Source organism: Gouania willdenowi, chromosome 12, assembly GCF_900634775.1.
Source record: "Gouania willdenowi chromosome 12, fGouWil2.1, whole genome shotgun sequence".
Lineage (NCBI taxonomy): Eukaryota > Metazoa > Chordata > Actinopteri > Blenniiformes > Gobiesocidae > Gouania > Gouania willdenowi.
In genome coordinates this window covers 27,183,123-27,198,832 of record NC_041055.1, presented here as the reverse complement: position 1 = coordinate 27,198,832, position 15,710 = coordinate 27,183,123, and the positions used below count along the sequence as shown (strand labels likewise).

Here is a 15,710-nt window from a genome sequence, read left to right as displayed (position 1 = left end):
TCTTCTTCGTTTAAATAACTTTCTAAGACTTGAAGCTCTGTCAGAGTTATGAAAACATGATTCATCTAAAGCATATGTGTCAAACTCAAGGCTCGGGGACCAAATCCGGCCTTTGTTGAGCATCCAATACGGCCTGCAGGAGACAGTAAAAATGACAGAGAATTATTATGTAAATTACCAAATAATCCAGTTGTAGATGGACAAATTCAGCAATTTAATGAAACTCCACAATATTTTTAGTATTGTTTCCTTGAATGAATTCAGTCATTTTTAATTTCAAACTGTGGAAAGAACACAAATCTCACAATTTTTCACAAACAATGGCACAAAATTTCTCTAAATTACACAAAAATTGGTGAAAAATCAATATATTTTTAAGTGAATCAAATTGATATTGAAAACTGGGGCACAATGATGTTAACATTGCTCTTTTTTTCCCACACCACCTATAATCTGCCGCTCACTTGAGATCAAACTGGTCCGTATTTGGCCCATGAACTACAATGATTTTGACACCCCTGATCTCAAGGTTCCCAACCTTTTTTGGGGGTCGTGACTCGTGACCCCAGTTTGATATCACAAATGTCTGGCGACCCCACAAACGATTTTTTTTTTTTTCCTTCATAAAATGAGTTTTTGATCAAAGTGTTTATTAAAGTGTGTTACAAACACAGAGTGGCTGCAGGGTTAAAGCACAAAGTCACAAGTGCGTCACCTCAGATATTTTTATACTGCATTTTATTTGAACGAGAAAGTTTAAGTATATGTTTTTTACGTACATATGTTTTATTTTTAAAAAAGTAAAAATTTTTTTTTTTACCAATTACTAGACATTTCATGCGACCCCACATGGGACAATGATTTCAAGGTTGAAAAACCCTCATCTAAAGTGAATCCAAACGTGTGTGGTCTCCACTGTTTTGCCTTAGTTTGTAATTATCTAATGATAGTAGTGATGTACTTATAAAGATGTCACTGCTGATTCCTTCATACCGGATGTTTAGAGTTGCAATCTTAATTCCATCTTGGAATGTGGCGGCATTGAAGCTTCCTGAGCTTCACCAAGTCTAATTTGGGAGGCGAGCAGAGAAAGGAAACCATAATGTTTCCTGTTTTAGATCACAAAAACACAGCAAAGTCTTTCCCTTTGAAACGTATGATGGTTTGTATGGAATTATTTGGGTTATTTCAAAGCCAGGTCAGAATTACACTGAAGTAGAAAGTGATTAAATTATTATTTATACAAATTTCTATTTTAGTAACTTCAATTGATCATTAAAAAAAGGTTTTTGTGTCATGAGACAGTTTTTTCCTCTATCACTTCCTTTTTCTCTTCGGGCACTTTCCAGGGACAAGTCTCAATGTGTTTCACATTTCGCTGCTTCCTCCACCAACAGGTTCCTCATCCTGTGTGCAATGTCAGTATTTTCCACATAAGAATCCACATTACATCACTGGCTTCTCTATGTTGAAAATGTTTAACAATGTGACTAATTCTATTAATTTAAAAGCTTAAAACTTTCTTATCAAATGCTACTTTAATTTATTTCTCCACCAAGTGATTGTCACTTATATGTAACAAAAAAAATCCCTTGGTCCGGACAAATACTTTTGTGATTTTGTGTGCGGTCCCCAAAGTAAAAGCACAAAATGACAAAACATTACACAAACAACAACAAAAATACACAAAAGTATTCCAAAAATACACAAGACCAATATGAAAATGCACAAAAATAACTGAAAGATATTAAAAATGACAACAAAAATGACTTGTAAAACACAATCTGACAGCAAAAATACACAAAATGACTCAAAAATCACATTAAAAGACTATACAAATACAAATACATACTCAAAATGACAACATAAAAATCTGAAATTGACAGAATAATACACAAAATAACAATAAAAACACAAAATACATGTCCTTCACTGAATTAATGTTCAGATTGGTCATTATTAAAATAAATGCGGATAATGTGGCCCTCAGATCGGACAATCGCATTTAATAATAAAAGAAGCCCATCCCTGCAGAATATGATAAATGTTTTAAAAGATTTTCCAGGACTAATTAAACACTTTGATTTACATTCATTTCAGTGTTACTATAAACAGTGATTACCAACCTGAAAATAGAAAAAAACTGATGGATATGAGCTTTTGATACATTGACACAAATATACATTTATTTAGTTATAGTTTCAGTCATCATGTCTTTGTTTGTATTCAAACTAAATCTAGTTTTCATCAGGTAAAAAAGTGTTGTGCAAAAACTACAAGTCGATGAACTAAATACAGCCTGACACCAAGATGAAAAACGTTTATGTTTTTAATACAAACCAGGAAATACATGCACAGTTTTGTCATGAGACAAAATATTGATTTTGTGACTGTAGGCAAGAAATTAAACTGGATATCATAAGATCAAAAACAAAGATTTATCTTAACCTGTATACAACAGGCCAAGCTGTGTAAATTAGAAATAGATAATACATTCACAACCCACATTGTTGCACAAATTTGTGTCAATAGGTGCAACTTTTTGTTATAAACAATACATTCCATAAATATTCAAATACCCTTTTAATTTTTGTACACACAGTCAAATGCTGTGCACACAGAACACCAACTTTTACTTCAAGACTAAAAGTTAACCTTACACTCTTCTCACATCGGAGACATGTTTATATATGTATATATATATATATATATACAGTATTTAAAGCATTTCTCAAACTTTCATTTTGTGATTTCAAAGCAAAAAAAGATCAATAATAAGTGCAACAAGGCTGATCTTTGTAAACACATTCTATAACAGCAAACGTATCATATTTGATACATGAGTTTTGGAACTCTCTACATGATCGGTATGATGTTTTTTTTTTCTTCAAAAACCCACTGTATATTATTATAATTTGCATGCAATACAAGTATAATCTACTATGGTACAGTAATTAGTTCATCAGAGGCCTTTCCAGAAAATCTACAATATTGTCATTTATGAGGAAAGATGCACACATTGTTTTCAGATAAAGTGTTTTTCCAATTTTGAAAAGAATAAGGTAAGAAAAACATTGAAATTTGTTACTGGGTTGATGCAATGTGACATTAGTTAATATTTAATAATCTCTGTTTTAATAAAACCATGTTGAAAATAGTGTATCAGATGTGATACAGCAGGTCTATATGGTCATGTAACTAAATCAGTCAATTGTCATTTTATTGCATGTCATGCATTTTACATATCATCAAGCAAAAAAAAAGTCTTTTATTTTTTTAAGTAAACTAAATAAATGTTTATATTGCATTATATTGGTAACCAACATGGGAATGTAAGCATTGTGCAGGACACTTTTCCCATGTGTACTGTGAGAAATGCAAAGTGCATCTCTGTAAATAGTAAAATGGTAAATGGACTAGATTTATATAGCTCTTTATCACCACACTGAAGCAGTCTCAAAGCGCTTTGCATATCAGCTCATTCACCCAATCATTCTCACATTCACACACCAATGGGACAGGACTGCCATGCAAGGCGCTAGTCGACCACTGGGAGCAATTTAGGGTTCAGTGTCTTGCCCAAGGACACTTCGACACATAGTCAGGTACTGGGATCGAACCCCCAACCTCTCGATCAGAATACGACCCTCTCCCACCTGAGCCACGGTTGCCCTCTCTGTCTGAACAAGGTCAGGAACTGTTGTCAGGGCCTCCACCATGCAAAATAAAAAAATCTGTGATCAACAAAATGAGGAAAAATATGTGAAATATTACATGTTCTAGACTTCATCGTGTCAGTTCCATTGGTGATATTTTCTTGTTGCATGAAAATAGCACTAAAATGTTCTTGTGTATGTATGGAATTACCAATTTGTTGACATGTTGGTCATTTATTATGTTTTTGTTGGTACTGAGCATTGAGACCAGATGTATCAAATATGATACAAATTAAAACTCATAAATGTAAATTGATGTTTGAAAATTATTATTATTTTTTTCAGGGGGGGTTTAATAGGGACCAATAAAGGCCCCAATTTCAAAACATTGGAAATTTCTGTCAATTATTTATTGATTCAGGCTTCACAGGTTTAAAGCTGTAATTATGAAATAATCTCTGTATAGTTATTTAGAGAAATAAAAATCTCCCCAAATTGTTTAACAACCTCTAATGTGTTGCTATTGTACAGGTGGTTGTGCTCATTATTGTATCTACTATAGAATCATCAGGAATACGGTGAACAGAGGAGACTATTTCACTTTTCTGTTGGTAAAACACAATCAATCTTTTTTTGGTGAGTTCTTCAACATTTATCAGATTATTGTGGGTATAGAAACTCTAAAGAACAGGAAGAGTATCAAGTATAAACCCTGTGTGAAGTTCTCAGAGAGTAAGTAGGTTGGTTGATTATTGTCAATGAAGCCCCACCCTTGGTTATTCTTAAGCTCAGGTGTGCCAGGTTTTAAAGGCGCATCTGTTGTTTGAAGAGGAAATACCCTGAATAACTTGAATAGTCCTCGTCTCCTTTAAAGGCTGTGGGCGTGGAGCAGAGTTGGGTTTCACTGCCACCTCCCTCTTCTATTCTCACAATGTGTAATTCAGCCCAGTCACAGTCCAGAGAGTGTGTGTGTATATATGTGTGTATGTGCCCTACAGCTAGAACCTCAAGGGTTTTTGGACCACTATGAATTTGGACGCCATCAATGAAGAACCACAACGAGGCTCACTTCTGGGAAACTTCCACAGCCTCTTCACACCTTCAAAGGTCATTGACCTGTAGGAAAGGATTGATCCAGTTGGCCTTCAGTTGGTCAAGAACACAGTACTTTCATGAGTGCGATGAGTACTTTTACCAAATGACGAGATGGCCAAGGTGTACAATCTCTATGTTGGAATAGCAACAGGTAAGATGGTTTTGTTGTTTTGTTGTTTCCTGCTTTTGATTAAATCAACATTTCCTTCTCACCAGTCAGGTGTAAAAGACTGGGACTATCAGAACGTAGGATGTAAATAAGCTTTTCTAAGAGTAGAATCGTAGATTTTAATGCCTTTCTAAATGACCACTTACTTCAAAAACTCATTAGTTTCAACCCTCTGTTGACCTTACCTTTAAAATGTGAAACCCTTAGTTAGAGGTTTATTAGTAAAGTAATTATACTCTAAAAGACTCGCCAAAGTGGATAATCATAGCCCTATAATACGTTATATAGACAGAGCAGTCCTGTTGTGATTCCTGTTTGGTTAGTTTGATTGTGCACATATTTGTTGTAAGTAATTGGCTTTTTTCTCTCTTGTTTGTTTGTTTCTGGCTACAGCTTTAGCTTTATGCAAATACGGTTGCGCAGAGTGGAACACCACTAAGGAGCGCACCAATCAAACTGTGTCCCAGTGTGACCACCAAGGACATGGAAACAATTGCACAGGTAGTCAATGAAAGCAGGTTTTTGCTGCTTTTAAAAGTGTCTAGATGTTTGGAGGTTATTATTGATGAATGGATGATAAACACCAGGGAATACAACACATTCAGTGATTAGTCAGAAGGTGAGAGCAATATTTGATGTACAGAGGAGTTGCTAGATGAAGCCTTTTTCACCTTTGATGGTTAAACTTGGTTTGGAAACACTACTTATATTTGTATAGTGATTGGTCTGGCTCTAATGGCTGGTTTAAGGGCCATTTACCAAAGGTTTTGTCGGGAAAACGTCAGCTTTGTCTGAAAATACTATAAGGGAGATGCATCTAGTTTTGTACCAATTACAGCTAAATTATGACTAAAATTTTGCTTAACGTGATTTTTTTTAGGTATAAGAAAAAAAATATGAAGGAGTAAGCTATAGATCCTTAACTGATTAGATACTTTTTAAATACAAAGCTAACTAGTAAAAAGCCTTGGCTTTTAAACTCAAACACAGGTGTAAAAATATACTGCCCACATTGTCGTGTTTTCCTCGAGAGTAAAAAGTGCTCAAGCTCATTCTTTTCTTTTCTTTTTCTCGAACTTATTTCACTTCTCGGTAGCGTATATGTGCAATCTGTACACAACCTTAGTGACAGCAAAACTAGCAGTTAGCTTGTAGAGTTATTGCAACCAAGCTAGCATTTTGTATTAAAGGGATTCTCTACTGTTTTTGCAAGTTTGGCCAAAAACCTTTGACATGCACTTATTAAAAGATCTATGCTTAAAAAAAAATCACTTTCAGAGCCTTTGTTCCACCATCTTGGAATAACGTGATTGATGACATCACAAGGCCCCATTGTCTGTAAACAGCACATGGTTTTCTATTGGAGTGAAGCAATTAATCTTGCTTTTTAGATTATTTAGCAAGCCTTTTTGTTTAAAATGACAACTTGTGATGCTTTTGGTAACTTGAAAAAACAGGAAAAGGTAAGGATGCAAATATAACCCTCTTTTGTTTACAGAAAGTGAAAAAAAACAATATTTCGGTGTTGTAGTAGGCCCTAAAACTGTAAAGTAGTCCAATTTTTGAAAGGTAATGAAATGATTACGGTGCATAATAATGTGTTTTGTTAGTCATAGATCTTCTAATAAGTACATTTTAAAGATTTTAGGCCAACTTGTGTAAACAGTGGAGGATCCCTTTAATATAATGCTAGCTACTAGTATCTTAGCTACCACAAAGTGCTGAAATATCCCTTTTCAGCTCACTTTGACTTAAAAGCAAATGTATTCACTTTAAAAACTTTATAATTGGATAATTTAGCAGCAATGAGGTAAGGGAATGACAGCCGTGGCTAAAGTTTCACTTAATGAACGAGGTCACCTGAACAGCAGGATCAATTTACAAGCTCATTTTCAAAGGATAATTTCATGGGAGTAGGTTATAAAGATAACAGGCGGTGACATAAAGAGGTGTTGTGTGAAACTGGTTGTCATGAGTTCAGTATCTGTCTGGATAGGAGTAGCCTAAGTGTGGGAAAGGTAAATATAGGCAATGGAAACCTTTCCACGTGTCACATCCACTAAAAGAGTAGATGAAGTGAATGGGCCGCTAATTGGGCCTCGATGACATCGCTCTTTTCCTAGTACTGATCATCAGGCCTTTTTCAATGGATCATATTGCTAACGGTCTATTTATGGAACGGGCCAGTGTCAGAAGGTGAAGGTCTTAGTGTTGAGTTAGCTGCCGTGTGTAAATTTGCCTTGCCTTGAATAAAAAGACATGGTTTAGACAAGGTATACTCTGAAACTGAACTAAAGAATAACATTAACTAATAGGGATGTAACGATTAATCGTAAGGCAGTTAAAAATCGATTAATAGGCATCATGATTCACATTGATACTGTGAAATTTTTTAACTCTATCCAGAAGTGTTGGCGGCGGGCAGAATCTGCTAATACTTTCATTCTGGCCTTCTACTTTTAAACATGTTCAGAAATGATTCCTTACCCCTTTAGCACCAAAAAATATCTGTAATATTACGTGAATATCTGTAAAAGTCACGTGTTTCTATTAGCTATGTCTGCTAGCATAGCATCTCTTCTTCACTGCAAGATATCTGCATGCCAACCGACCTCTGGGTTACCAGTGCCCTCTGCTGGTCCAAACAAATTTCTGACCTAAATACAGTGAAATGACTGTTTTGTTTTTTTTTTTTTTAAAGTCCAATTGTTAAGGCACAAAATACATTTTCAGTTGCACTTTTAAAAAGAACTATTATGCAGTTTTGCATTGTTTACTATAGAACCAGAATTTAAGTTAATAGGCTTCTTCTTCATTTGTATTATTCCTTTATTTATTTCATTCAAGATTTATGTTAAGTTAAATTGCATTGTTTTGAATAGTTTATCAAGGGATTTTTTTGACAATGAAAAATGAAAGGAAAACAGTATAGTTTTTTATAGTTTTTTTCCCCAAAAAAATACAGAAATATTTTTCAGTCATCATTTTTCTACAGTCCCATTTTGTAAAATAAATCGTGAGAGAATCGTATCGTAAACCCAGTATCGTGAATCGAATTGTATCGGGAGTTGAGTGAATTGTTACATCCCTATTAACTAATATAGTCAATTTAGTTCTCGGCGTCATTCTGAAAGTGTTTTGCTTTTTATAAATATATCTTCATATTAGCCCTTGGCAATATATTGAGAGACGTGATATATAGCAATTTCTTTTTTGGCGATATAGAAAATTACCATATCTGTTTTTATTTTATAGCTTATTTTTAAAATTAAATGACTCATTTTATGAGTCGCTGCTTTCGCTACTCATTAGAACAGCATGAAAAGCTCAGTTAGATGGATTTCTGGGCGCGTCCTAACCCAGACCTTCCCATAAACAAGCCACACTACAGAACTCACTCACACGTGCTGTCCCAGACAGGAGACAAAGCATATTGTGGCACATTTTGTTAATAAATGTACCTGTGTAGTATTTCTCATCAGCAAATTTAACCTAGAATTGTCTTTCTGGTAAAATGTTAGAGTTTAAAATAAAGAGATTTAAATTCTATGTTGCCATTTTGAGAAAAATCATTGAGACGTGAATTTTGGTTCATATCGCCCAGCCCTTCTTCATAAATGCTTATAAATATAATTTTGTCAGGACTTTGTCATATGTTTGATTATTCTCTAAAGCTGCTCTATCCATGAGCTCCAATGGCATTCTCATTTTCAAAGTGGCCATTTTGTGACGCAGGTAATGCTGAAACAGAGCAGTGGAATGGCCATTTCTCAAAATGTCCTAAAGAACTGCGGGATTACTGCGTCCATGGGGAGTGTCGTTACATTCAAGACCAGGAGACACCGTCCTGCAGGTATAGGACACAACCTGATTTTGACACAGAGCGTGTCCACCACATTACTCTTTTAGACACTACTGTTAATGTGATGATGGGCAAAACTACCAGTATAATACTTCCAGTATAAAACAATGTTAAGCTATTCTATTGTAGTGTGGAAGCAAATTCTTTGGATTTAATCTGCTTATCACACAGGGACTCGCACCCATAATCAGTAAGAAGTTGGCAAGAGAAAGTACAACCAGTAGTTTTACTTCATTTTTTAGTTTTCGTATTTCCTTTGCAAGTACAATTCTAACAAAATCACATAAAAAATCTCATAGAAGATCTAATTTTCTGCTCTTTGATCAGGTGTCTACATGGTTACACCGGCTCCAGGTGTGAATACGTAGTCCTGGACTGGCGCAAAGCAGAGAAACAACAAATCATAATATCCTGTGTCATTGCAGTGCTAATATTTTTAATCCTTTTAATTGTTTTCATCTTCATTTATTCACGGTAAGTCTTCATCAGTGCCTTAACATATTACAGTTGAATGAAAGATATTTTCATCTGAGGCATCTGCTCATCGCTTTGATGTTTTCTTTACTTCCACATAATAATGTCAGATGTTTCATTTGGTAGTCTTTTTGAATAACATGTTAAGGTAGATTTCATTTAATCAGACAGCTTTTTTTCAGGAAATTTACTTTGATCTCTTGACATATTTTGACTGTCAACTGCCTGTATTCTTCAGAGGCGTCTGCTGATCACGTTGATGTTTTCTTAACTTTGTAATAATTCTATCACGTTAGTTTTGTCTTCTTTTTTGAATAATATGTTTCATTTCATTTATTTAGGTAACCTTTTTTTCAGGAAATTTACTTTGATCTTTTGAACTTTACTTTGATATCCTGAAGGGATTAAAGTAAAGTAGAATAAATGAAGAATAAATTAGAATAAATTCAACCTTAACATATTAATAGGATATTTGTACTCTGTACAACTCTGTATGTATTTTTTTCTGTTTTTTAGTATTAAGAGCAAAAAGTAATAAACATGTCTTTTTTTCCTACCTGCTTTTACTGTATATATTGAGTCTTTACGTATTTTCTTGGTCAACAAAGAATAAAATCACTTCTTTTCAGAATCTGACCTAAAACTGTTTTTTTAAAGAAATGTTTATTGACCAAATGTCTGTTTTTATGACTGCGTTGTCTCTACTTGTGTATTAATATTTGTGATCACTCTTACTCAGTTACGGGTGGAAATGGTGTTGTCGGCATCAGAGGAGTCGGACAGAAGAACCGAGCAATGGGACAGAGAAACTCAGTATGATGGACACCAATGCCACACACACAGATTTAAAACTGGACCCGACGGAGCCAACGCACAGCAACCCAGTGTGAGGCAACGTGAGGCAACAGCTGTTGACTTTTGTCTCTCACTGAAGGAAGTGATTTGCTGCAAGTCCATCAATGCCTGACAGCTTCTAACTTACATTTCAGGATGTGTGACTCACAATTTTGACAAGATTCTGCCACTTGACACCTTTTAGTCATTCATTAAAAGAAGAATCCCTGGCGGATATACTGATATACAAGTGGCAGGAACTATTATCTACTTGTGTGTGGATGAGGATGCGTCCCTGTCCAATTACAATGAGTGTTTTCAGTCTGTTAATAGGATGGAACAAAGCTAATTGCTGCCACAGCAGAAGAAGGCTGATGGACAGTGAGAGCAGGAAACGTGAACATTGACTAATGACTGAGGATGACATGTTTGAAGAGCTATAACACTACATGCTTACTTATAGTATGAACGGACATGTTAATAAACAACTAAATATAGTGAAATGTCAATCAAACAAGCAGGAGAAGGGAACGTTAAAGCGCTGTGTTCTCACTCAGGAGGAAAACAGGATGAATCAGTGCTAAAAACTTGTTTTTTTATGTACATATTTGGAGTCGAGCAGAACAGCTGAGCCTGTGTGAAGTGAAAAGTCTCACTACAGTATAAGAGTCTGATTCCACATGGAAACACAGCCTCTCAGTGGAACTTCAGCAATGCTAAAGTGTGTTTTGGTTTAGAATCAAACAGGTCTGCCTTTGTTCTAACATCTGTAAGTAAAATGCACACCAGGGTTGAGGTCAATTATTCATGTTCAATTACAGCTAAATCCCGATTTTGGTGACCAGAATTTTTACCACTTACAGTTAAAATGACAGCTATTATTTTCCCCCCGAAAGTAAATTACAATTGCGTTCTCAATTACTAAAGTTCAATTACAAATAATCACTACTCCTGAGCCTTTAATAAATAACCACAAACAACTTCACCTTTCTCTTGTGTTAGCTTTCTGTTGGAACAGGTCAGTTTTGACCTATGAAATCAGCTGTAAAATACACTAAAATATTATCTATCATCTAATTTGTTTTTCATCTCTTGGTTTCCTTGTTAGGCTTCCTAATCAATAAAAATATATGTATTAATGATTTTGTTGTGGGCATCTGAGCCTTTTTTTTGTCAGTATACCCCTAGATTATTATTATTTATTTATTATTATTAATGATCCTCAAGAGAATTGACACGTAGGGGAAAAACACATTTTAATAATTGTTCGCGTGTGTGTATGTGTATGCCATAGAACTGTGACGTGGTTTTCCAGGTTAGCGTTTAATTTCATACAATATAAGTGCTAATTTCAATTACAAAGTCAATTATCTGAACTCAAATACAATTCAAATACAACTACAACATCAACAGATTTCTTAAAATTACAATTATGTCATAGCTGTAATTAATTGTTAACTATGGGATTACAATTATAATTGACCCCAACCCTGTTGCAAAAAATTGTACAATAATAAACGCTGAAGTTGAATTTGCCTCCATGACAAAAATGATCAAAAGTGTATTTTTTAAATGTTATTTATTCTTAACCACTGATAATAAATAAAGTGGTTAATGCTATTAGTTTGTCAACAACATGTTGCAGATTTTTGTTCATTTTGTCTCCTGACACGCATGTGTTTGTATTGTGTTAACAACTTACCTGAAAAACACAACAAACAGTGGTAGTAAACCTTTAGTTTGTGTTAATGTTATTTCATGCCTCATGTCTTGAATCAATGACTTACACGTTGACGTGTTTTCTTCATCGTTCATGTCATTTACTGTAATTCCTGAGTCAGACAGGCCTTCATAAACCGTAGTCAGACAATTACTCAGCAAATGTACTGCAGGGTTAGGTCCTGGTTATCTAATATTACAGGTACTTGCACTTTGTGTTTCGTGCTGCAATGCTACCAGTCAGTCACTGGTCTGAGCCAACACATACCAGAAATGTGAGACCAATAAACTCAAGCAGTTTTCTTTGATGAACTATTGCCTAATCTGGCTGTTTAGATGAGCAGTATCAGTCACACAGTGTTGGTAAACCGCTGTTACAGTCAGCTTATTAAATTCTAAAGGTATATTTGATTGCCCTGCAATGGACTGGTGCCCTGTCCAGGGTGTAACCCTGCCTATTGATCTATGAGAGCTAGAGATAGGCACCAGGAGACCCCCACGACCCTGAAAAAAGAATCAAGCGGGTCAGAAAATGGATGGATAGATGGATGGAATAGATGATGGATCAGAGCATGGTCACAGGAATTACCAGAATAGCACTGTTACTTTCCTGTTCTACATCATTAAAGAGCACATACAGTATGTTTCACCTAGTTACCAATAATAATTATTATGATTTAAAGTGTAACTAAACCCCAAAACCATTTTTTTGGGGTTTAGTGTTGATAATTGATTCCTTTCAACCCTTCACATTTTAGTCAAAAGTATTTCAATTTGGCGTATTTTGTTGTAAAAATGTCAGCGTTCCTGCCCTCTATGGGTTGAAATGTAGCTTTTACAATCAAATTTTGCTATTGGCTGAGAATGGAGGCCAGTGATGTTTTGGTGGCTTCATACATCACTGTTAGCCCCGCCCCTCCTATTAAAAACTAGCACCTGTTGACTCTGTAATCTGTGGCGAGTATAGGTTGGATTCAGGAAATTGTAAATAGAGAGCTATAGTGAGTATTGAGTAACATAGCATAGATTGTTCTTTAGAGGTTTTATAGTATAGAGTGGGCGTGTCTTAACTGCTCCAGGAGCCCCGCCCATAATCAAGGCACGTCAGCCAAAACCTCAGGGTTTAGCTCAGTGGTTCCCAACCTTTTTCGGATCGTGACCCCATTTTGATATCATAACTTTCGGGCAACCCCAAGGACCTTTTTCTTTTCTCTAATTCGTTTTTGATCATGTTTATTAACGTGTGTCACAAATACAGAGTAGCCATGATTAGTCCACAAAGTAACGAGATATTTTTGTTCCGTATTTTATTTGAACTAGATTTATATTTGAGAAAGTTTAAGTATAGAATACAGATGTAAGTGCAATGTGTTGATTTGAAAAATTGCAATCAGTAAATGTGTTTTTTTCTTGTTTTGTTTTGTTTTTACTAAATTCCTAGATATTTCAGGCGACCCCACATGGGGTCACGACCCCAAGGTTGAAAAACACGTGTAGTTACTCTTTAAGGATGGATGATTCCCTCCTTGTGTTGCAGTGATAGCAGTTTTGATTGTAATATAGATAAACACATAGTTTTACTCGTAGAATGTAATTCCTATTGGGTAACATCATTTTTTGTTACACTTCTGTATGAAATGTTTATGCTGCTGGCAGATACGGATGATTACAAATGCTGCTCAAAGGCACTGGGGGAGCCAAAATGTGATTAGTCAAAGCAACTGTTTCCCTTTAGTTTATTTCAGGCTTATGACTGCCATCAGTATCAGTTCCAAGAGGAAAAGCTATCCACAAAAAAACATGGGGGAAACAAATCAGTTCTTTCTGTTTACAATTCAAGTGAGAAGATTTTTGAGCTTTGAAATGATTGACATTCACGTGGCCTGCATGTCCAGCTGTCTCTGAGAGTGACAGCTGTGGTGGTATGGTGCAGTTTCTATATGAGGGGTGTGTCTGAAACACTTTGATAAGAAGGACAGATACCAGCCAAGCTGTGTTTTACATGCTTTGTTTGAAACCACCAATGCAGTAAAAAGTTCTTTCATGAACAAGTAAAGTCGATTGCAAAGAACCCTAAACGTGCACTTTGGATTTATGTTTCTTCTTCTTCTGCTGAATGAAAGCTGAACGTGTGATTGGGCGTTAGCCAAGTGTTAACTGCTCCATTTGTTCTCCTCTGGCCGTGTGTGTGTGTGTGTGTTGTCACCAACAGCTGTGCAGGAACCCATGGCACCACAGAGAATTTTATATGAACGAGATTTATATTGGAGAAAGTGAAAGTATACAGCTGTTTGAGATTGTGTGTCGTGTTTTAATTTGAAAAAGAATAACAAATATTTAAGCTCTTTGAGTTTTCTGCCTCTTCCTGCACTGTTTGTCTATTTCTGTGATATTCTGTATTGTTTTTTTTAATTGTGCTAAACAGATATATAAATAAATACAATTTAAAAAAAATAATTTATTCTGTAATTTATTTCATTTTGTTAATAATAGACATTTCAGATGACCCCATTTTATTTCCAGGCTACCCCACAGGGGGTCATGACCCCAGTGTTGAAAACCCCTGGGTTAAACTCAGTGTCATTAGGTTTTTAACCACACCACCTGTCAGGTTTTGTAGTTTGTGCGCGTGCCACTGGAGGTCAGCAGAGCTGAGCCACATTTTGGAGAATCTCCTCAGATATTTGACTATATTATAGATTTAATGCAGAACGTTAACATTTTTGCAACTAATATAGCATCTTCACTTGTCACTGGTCATTATGTTAAAAAACTAACCGTTATTTTAGGGTGACAATAAAGTTTATAGGCAACTTTGGGGTCAGGACCAACATTTAGGGTCGCGAGACACTGGGATATTTGTGGCCAGATGCCTTCAAGAAAATAAGAAAATTAACTGAACAATTTGAGCCCATTTTTGCTTATTTTTATCATTTTTCTGCAACTACACCAAATTTGCCATATTTTAATCAATTTTCATCACTTTTTCTGGTCATATTTTTGCTCCTTTTAATGAATTTTTGCTAAATGACTCCCATTTCTTCCACTTCTCCATCAAATTTCAATGCCTTTTTTGGCGCATTTTTTCAACTTTCAAGACATAAACCCTTTCCATCACTTTTCCCACTTAATGTCACACACGTTGACCCGTTATTGTGACTGTTCCTACTTTTTAAATGACATACCTCAATCCCCCCTCCCCACATTTATGCCACTTTTAAGCCAATAGAGCAGCTTTTTTACTACTTTTTGCAACGTTTAACCAATATCGGAGGTTTTAAAATCCCATTTCACCACCTTTCCCACCATTTTTGGTCACGTTTAACCCATTTTATTTCTCATTAAAACAAGGATTTACATCTTTAAGATGACTATATATTATGGTGCAAATAATAATAAACTTCCCGGATAACAGTGGATATTATTCAGGCAAATAAATACATGTGGTTATCACAGATTCATAGAACAATGGACCATCATTTTTGCTGACTTTATGGTTGGACCCCAAAAAGTTCTCCCCCTTATTCCCCCTTATAGATGACCATGTGTCCACATGACTGTTCTTCAATGTTCATGTCTGTCTACAGTGCATGAGAGAGAGAGAGAGAGAGAGAGAGAGAGAGAGAGAGAGAGAGAGAGAGAGAGAGAGAGAGAGAGAGAGAGAGAGAGATTTTAATGAAATATCAGCTTAGATGACTTGATAAACACGAACATAAAAACAATTCTGAACATGTAATAGATTTTTTTTTTTTTTCTTTCATTCTTATAGTTTCCAGATGTTTTCCCCTCCCGATCAGGACCATGGACAGCCCCAGATTGCGCCACCGCGCTGCGTCAGGACGCATGACGATTGTGCCAAAGCGCGCAGAGAGAAGAACCTCAGATGGACGCGTCAACCATT

General features: G+C 35.6%; 1 protein-coding gene across 2 annotated transcripts; it reads left to right on the top strand.

Annotated features, from left to right (window-relative positions):
- The first annotated feature begins 4,440 nt into the window (after positions 1–4,440).
- Positions 4,441–11,072, top strand: btc (betacellulin, epidermal growth factor family member). Of its 2 annotated transcripts, XM_028462525.1 has the most exons (5): positions 4,444–4,902; positions 5,314–5,421; positions 8,656–8,773; positions 9,110–9,256; positions 9,996–11,072. In XM_028462525.1, the coding sequence occupies exons 1-5, from the start codon at positions 4,863–4,865 to the stop codon at positions 10,144–10,146; spliced, it is 564 nt and encodes a 187-aa protein (XP_028318326.1). In that variant the 5' UTR covers positions 4,444–4,862; the 3' UTR covers positions 10,147–11,072. The 2 variants fall into 2 exon arrangements, with proteins under 2 accessions (XP_028318327.1, XP_028318326.1); XM_028462526.1 differs by lacking the exon at positions 5,314–5,421 and having other exon boundaries at positions 4,441–4,902.
- Positions 11,073–15,710: the final 4,638 nt, after the last annotated feature.

Coding starts and splice junctions, on each gene's coding strand:
- btc (XM_028462525.1), top strand. CDS start 4,863: ATGGCCAAGGTGTACAATCTCTATGTTGGAATAGCAACAG. Junction 4,903..5,313: donor CTATGTTGGAATAGCAACAG/GTAAGATGGTTT, acceptor TTCTGGCTACAG/CTTTAGCTTTATGCAAATAC. Junction 5,422..8,655: donor ACATGGAAACAATTGCACAG/GTAGTCAATGAA, acceptor TTTGTGACGCAG/GTAATGCTGAAACAGAGCAG.